This window comes from Cryptomeria japonica, chromosome 6 (assembly GCF_030272615.1).
Source record: "Cryptomeria japonica chromosome 6, Sugi_1.0, whole genome shotgun sequence".
Taxonomy (NCBI): domain Eukaryota; kingdom Viridiplantae; phylum Streptophyta; class Pinopsida; order Cupressales; family Cupressaceae; genus Cryptomeria; species Cryptomeria japonica.
The window spans coordinates 224712891-224720272 of NC_081410.1; the positions used below are offsets into that span (position 1 = coordinate 224712891).

The 7382-nt window shown below is 35.4% G+C and overlaps 1 protein-coding gene across 1 annotated transcript; it reads left to right on the plus strand.

Annotated features, from left to right (window-relative positions):
• Window positions 1–2231: 2231 nt before the first annotated feature.
• On the plus strand, window positions 2232–7116 carry LOC131071439 (uncharacterized). The gene is made up of 4 exons (XM_058007271.2): window positions 2232–2862; window positions 5177–5511; window positions 5619–5691; window positions 6731–7116. Exons 1-4 carry the CDS (start codon window positions 2646–2648, stop codon window positions 6895–6897), a joined length of 792 nt encoding a protein of 263 aa, XP_057863254.1. The 5' UTR covers window positions 2232–2645; the 3' UTR covers window positions 6898–7116.
• Window positions 7117–7382: the final 266 nt, after the last annotated feature.

Sequence of the window (7382 nt, forward strand, 5' to 3'; positions counted from 1 at the left end):
TGTACATAAAAGGGAATGTATGGATATGCTTGTGAAGCCCACACCGACATAAGTCATTGATAAAGAAACATTTGCACATTTACTGAGTAGACTTGTATCCATATCTAGAACACTCAAAACCGGTTGGGATACCTATGTACAGTTGCTAGAGAAAGCTTACCTGAAAATTTTGAGATTGGTCAAACTTTGGTAAAGTAATCTGTAATTATTCTTTCAATTCTTTCACCGGTCTTTGGCATTGATGCCAAAGGGGGAGTGTATATAATGTGAAAAATATGTATGTAATCCTAAGGGGAGGATATCAGGTAGAGTATATTGTTGATAGGGTCAATCAGCTCGGGGGGAGCATGTTTCATGTTTCAGTTGAACCGACAAGGAATCCATTTTTCACATGAGTGTTGCCATCAATGCCAAAGGGGGAGATTGATGACAATTGACACTCATTGGAATCATATGTTGTCATTGACGGCAACAAGATTATATTGAAGGCATATACCGTCATTTGGAGGCATACACCGATGAATACCGACATTGGAGTATTTAGGGTCATCACCGGCACCGACACTGACAACCAACACTTCAGTGAAGTCGACATCAGTTTGAGATCCAAAAGGTTTTATTTGTAAAATCATTTTGTAATTATTATATAAGGGCCGAAATTGAATATCTTTTGTATTGTAATCCGACATAAGGCATATTGTTTGTAAAGGGTATATAAGTCAGTCTGTTAGGTCATTTTCATATAAGACAAGATATATGAAAAAGGTAGAGGAATTGTGTAATGCGAAGGATATGTATGAAGGTCATTTGTATGGGAATGTAATATCATACTAAGATCAATAGATGGTTTGTAAAGTATTCTTGGAGGAAAGGAGATACCAGTAGAAGGATTCAGGGTTCGTGAACCGGTACAAAATAGAGCTTTAACCGGAACTCTTTTTGGCATTGCAGATGCATTTTGTGAGTTCACCGGTATTGTTTTATCTTAGCAAAAGCTTGTAGTCAGTGAGACTCTTTTGTGTTGAGCAATGTGCTCTAGGTAGTGTGTCTTCCTACATGTGCAGGCTCATGCTATGTAATATCTTTCATATGGCCAGTGAATTGATATTGTGGGTCACAAATCCCACCATGGTTTTTCCTCTTTGAGGTTTTCCACGTATAAATTCAGTGGTTATGGTGTTCATTCATGTGGCTGGTTTATTTACTTCATGTTATATGTTTCTTTATTTACTAGTTTATATGTGTATGTTATAATAAGGTAAAATCTTATATTACTGGCATAACATTGGCTATCTTTCCACATTTGGGAAGTGATCAACTCTTATTCTATGGTGGTTGCAATCTATCTTTAAGGCTAATATAAGGGTGAAAGCAAGTTCAAGTAATGTAAGAGTGTTATAGGTACATTAGAAGCTCTAAAATTGTTGTGTGGGTTCATTGATGTTTTTAGGTGATTGTGTATCTATAATCAAGTCTTTTGATTGTAGAACAAAGCATATTTGCTCTTTGGAGCTTAAATTTTTAGCTCTATTAAATTTTCTTTGGTGCAAATTATGTATAATCAATTTTGCGTGTGTTTCTATCTATTATTTCTACATTTGTTTTAGAATACATCCATTATACTTAATTTGAATGTCTTTGTTATGTGGCATTCATATTAAGTAGTTAATAGTGCATTTTAAGGGTTTAGTTGAAGTTTTTTCTATCAAACATATGTTTATAAATAGCAAAGAAGTGTGCCCTCAAGATAAACTTTTTTTAGAATAAAAAATCTATATCAAAACCAAGGATTCAAATATAAAACCTCAATGAATTGATTCATATCACAACATTTAACATCAATGAATCGCTTCCTATCACAACATCTAATCATTAAATATCAAATTAATCTTATTTTTTTAGATTAAGATCAGGTAACCCCCTATAAATTGTAATGTTGGCACAACATGTTGATACCACGTAGATTGAAGGGGGAGTGGACCTCATAACTTCATACCTATCATAAGAAGCTTTCACCAATCGAAAAACCCCAACCCAACTTTTTTATCTAAATTTATTTGTATTAACTAAACACATTAAACAAGCCACACTTATTAGCTTGGCATAAAAAATAGTGTGTTCTCTAACCAAGCTCCAAGCTAAGGTGTGAGGTAGATAGTAGGCGTGTAGGTGCTAAGGAGTGATATATATATTCTTTAAAATTATTGGCTAATCTTTCAAATGCTGATTTCCATATCAGCGTCCTTCATTTTACAATATGGGGAGGGGATGACAGAGAGCCAATGGTAACCACACAAATATTTAGGAAGGACGCTCAGTTCTCACCATACAATTACAGCGTGACTACTGCCACCCCTGAATTTCATACCCAGCTAATCCAAAATTATCACATTTGCTTCCTGCACAATATAAATTCTTCCAAATTTAGCCTCCCCACATACAGATTCCATTTCAAGGACACTATTACCTGTATGTCAGATTTTCCTGCACTGAGAATTTTCATTGAAACTGAAGTTTATATATACCATAGCTGTGGGAACATTTGTGATGCATAGCTTGAGCTCATCAAATGGGAAAAACAGACTAGAAATAGTACACAAACTGCTTTGAAGAACTTGAGGTGTGAGCAGAGACGTGATAACATTATGGCTTGTGCAGGAAAATCCGTTGGCCTTAAAAACCTATATCTTCCATCTCATGTGGACATTCCTTCTACAAAGATTTTCAATCATCATTTCAGCCCAAGAAGGCTATTCTTGAAGAACCCAAAAGATGAGATGAAATTGATTGCTATTGTGAGAAGAAATTGGGGACAAGTCGTCTGTGCTTCTGAGCCAGAGTCAGCTATATCCACCTCCACTTGTAAGTAGTCAGTTAATCTCTGTAAAAATTAGTACAGGGTTAAGAATGTCAGGGTAATGATTAACAATAAGGAAAAATGTTTGAATTGGCCTTAATTATCGATCACAGCTCAATTGCAGTTTGGCATTGCTTTCATAACTACAATTCAGTAGGGCAAATTTCCCGGAACAATTTTAGTTCACTGTTATTTGAAAACCATAATGCTAGACCAGGTGATGGTTTGTTGTTTTCTTATATTATTTCTTTGTTGGAGGTATTAAATTCCTGTGGCATTGAGGTTTATAAGAGCACTTAACATTAGGGTTTCCCCGTGTTACGTTAAGCTTGAAACAGTCTTCAATGCCATTTGGATTTTTCCTGTATTCTTGGTGATATGTTTGATTGTTAGTGAATTCATTGGACAGTCCAGAATTGACTTCAAAATCGAAAACCATTCTTCCTTCTTCGAATATTGTTACTGTTTCGAAATTCAATGGGAAAATGCATTCGTAACTTCTTCTTCAGGGGGAAAAACATGATTTTTTTTAATTTGAAAAAGAGTATAAATTAGTTTATAAGAAAAGTCAATCCATCCTTAAAAAATTAAGAACAGAATCCAATCTTGAAGCCATGTACATTATGAAAAACTTCTTTGTGGCCTACCTTTATGTCAAAAACCCAAGGCCGCAGTTGAATATGTTTGATAGATTTAATCTAAAATTCTTCAGTCCCCACAAGTACAGGGTGATTAATGAACTCAGGAGATCTCTCGGTAAAAGAAGTGATAGAGAAAGAACAGAGTTTTTTTTAATAAGTGATGGTGCCTAGGAATGCATTGAAATTGGGGTTTTCCTAGGCTTAACTAAATTGGGTGTTTGCACCCATGACAGGGTTTGTTAACTATCAAATTTTCCAAATACCGGAGTCGGATAAATTTGATAATCTAACCCACTTTCAAACATTACAGTTCATCCTTTTTATAAACAAAACTCCCTAGATGTTTGAAAGCCATCTAAGTAATTCCTGAAACTCTCTTGCCAAATGTGGTTGGTCAGCTTGTTGCTTCTTTGCATATTTTGAATCAGATGGGGTTTTCATCGATAACTCTAGATACTATTTTGCTAATACGATCGTGGTATCACAGCCTATGCAATTTCTGATTTTGGATGACCGAGAAGTAGAACCAACCATACAAGATTGTAAACGGGTCACCTTTGATTAGTATCCTATCTAATACCAGCATTCTGCTAAATGTAGACATTTTGATACAAAGAATTGAAGGATGGGATGGATTGCATCTGAGAGAGAAGAAGAATCAGGAGATTGTTGATTGCTAATTCTAAAAGAAAATGGGGAAATGGGGGAATAAATGTGTTAATATCATTAGTAATGTACAGACAATTTTCGCAGTTCTTGGGCTCGGAATATTCAAACTAGGAAAATGCCTGGTGAAAAGCTCCGAAAGATTTGATTACAGACCACTTAAGTCGGAATTTATTGAACTAGGAAAATGCTCGGTGCAAAGCTCCGAAAAGATTTGATTATAAACCACTTAAAGGCAGACTGATTTTGAACATTGAGAATTAGTTTGTGTGTTGATTTCGTCATAGCCTGAAACTCGGCAACAACTCATCAAAAAATTTGAATCTGCCCACAAAAACCAAGCCAAGCTTGGGAGTGTTGGGCCACTAGAGAAGGCTATTGCCGCACCATGGAAGAGCATAAAAAATGGAAGACAGATTGGATCCAATACAAAAAGAAAAGGATTGGATGTTCAATGGAAAAAAAGATTTGATATGTTGATTGACTTTTTTATCACGTTGGATTGTGACCCAGCAATCACCTATTATATATTACTTATTTCTGTAACTAGGTGTGCACCAGATATTATCAACTATGCTCACTGTAGACCAATTGTACTACTTCTGTAAATGCTAGGTTGTACCTGAGAACCCCACTATCCTAAAGTGCTGTGAACAATGTTCACAATTGTTATTGCTCACTCAAAGCAGCCTGAGAAGCAGAAATGCTGCTTACCATAGATGATATTATTGTATTTTATTTTTCTGTTTGTAGGTTTAACATTGTTATAACATGCTTAGTAGTGAATGTTTAGCACTTGCACGTACAGGCATGTTTGGGTTAGATTCTGAAATTTTATGTATTATATGGGAAAGTAGCGTGTCATCTAAGATAAGAGATGTTCTGGGACAGTTTCTGGTAGATGCATATGGCACATCACAAATTTGTACCGTTTGCATTTATGGTGGACTTACTAGAGATTTTATACACCGAGGAGCTTAAATTAACTTCCAAACTTCGTACTCTTCTACAGTGAAAGATTCCAAACCAGAAGCAAAAGCTAAAGTGGAAAACACTACAGTCAAACCAGTGAAAGATACTAAACCAGAAGCAAACGCTAAAGTCGAAAGCACTGCAGTCAAACCAGTGAAAGATATCACCAATGCTCAAAAGGCTCCAACAGAGGTGAAGGAAAATGCAACATCTGTCAAACCCGCTCCACCAAAAGCAAAAGTGGCAGCAGCAACAAAAGCTCCACCTAAACCTTTGCCTGAAATGATGGCAGAGGAAGTTATCCCTGCAGTAAAGGCTATACTTGAAAAGGAAGAGGATATTTCTGATATTGAGCTTGCATTTGAAGACAACAAGGTTTGTAAACCAGTCCACCATTTTTCTCCTTGCCCATTCAGATTATAAGTTATAATAGTAAGATATGGTCTGTAATCCTAACCATTAAGTTTTGTGTATCTGAGCAGCTGGAAGGAAGCTTTGCAAAGGGAGAAATACCTTATAGCTTTTGGGTGTTCTTTCTGGATGGGACAGTTCAGGGTATGTATTAATTCAATTTTCTTCACTGGGTGACTGTGACCTAAAGTTATGTAAGGCCACAACTTTTGAGGCTAACCTTCTTATTAGTTTTTAATTAAGATCTGATTTTATATCTGATTGGCTTCTTATCGCACTCACTGATCCATCATCAGGATAGTTTGGTAAAAACCAAGAATAGTAGTGCTCCTAGGATACACAGGAAAAGGCTAGGGTCCCATGGAGGGGGCTTCCTAAAAAATAGAGCTGAAGCTGCTGAGATTTTTAAGGAAGCCCCTTCTAGTTAGTGGTCCCATGAATTTTGTATTGCAATTCAGTTCATAAATTTAAGCTCTTAAATTTAAGGAAGTTGGTGAAAAATAATCAAATAAATTTCATTTTCATTTTTTTGTAAATTGTTTTGGCAAGATTCATTTATGTTTTTGTGGGAATCAAACTCAGATGATTGACAAATGGCAAACAATATTGCTAAACTGTTCCCACCCCATTTTCACCCAGACCTAAAATGTAGGAGCTTCTATTTTCTAAGAAAAGATTCCAAATAATCCTGTAGCCCAGAAATTTTTTTTCATGAGACCTCCTCTTCCCTAAAAATAGAAGCTTAAGCCCCCTCATAAAACCCTTGCTTAAATAGCTGTAAAAACTAGAGTTAGAGTAAACAAAGAAACAGGATAAGATAAGATAAAATAAAATAAAAATAGGCTAATAAGGTAAATTATGATATACCCAAGTGAATAAAGTTCAATATGAAAGCAATAAGCAGAAACTGAAGTGAAAAGGCCAGAATAGAGGCAAAAGTGGAGCAATGGGAAGAAGAGAATGAAGGAACAAATATAATAAATTGCTGTTTTATTTTATTGAAAATATGTTATCCATAACTATCTTTAGTACATAAATCTTGTGTTATCCATGTTTTACCCATTATGGAAAAGAAATCCATTACATTCTTGATTATAGTTACAAACTTCAGTAAGTTATTGTTTCTATATTCTTTTGAGCTTGGGGGAAATTAGCTGTGTTGAATCTGAGTTCATTGGTGCAGGTCTAAAGGCATTTTCACTTACATCATATGGCGCACCACCTAGCACTTTTGAGCCCTTCCTTACAATTGACAGGAAACCTACATCAGCTTCGATAACTTTTGGGATTCACAAACGACTGAGTGCTCAGAGGATTCTGCCTGAAAAACCAGTAGAAACTAAGCAGTAACGTTGGCTATGATTGTAATTCATAAGGTTCAGTACAAAATTTTCAAGAGAAAATGAAACTTTACTCCCCGGCCGAGGTTCCTATGTAGCTAATTAATATTCATTGTATTGGCTACTGGTGGGATGCACCTCATTCAAAAGAAGTGTTTTTGTTTTTTTTTTATCGAAAAGCTGTTTGGATATCTATTAATCAAGCATTAAACTAGAAGTTACACATGTAGTTATTAAATGAGTTAGTATTTATATGAATGGCAAACTTGTAACTAGTAGTACTCTCTTTTAACAAAATTTGTTAAAAACTCTCTCTTAGGTTTATTAGACAAGGTTGCCTCTTTACTTCTTTTCTATTATATCCCCTCTACTCCTTTCTTATTATACTCTTGATTGTCGATGCTCTCAAATACTTCTTTGATTATGCTTATTCCCACAAAAATTTTAAAAGGCATACACTTCCTTCAAAATGCCCATGTTCTTAATTTCTTCTAT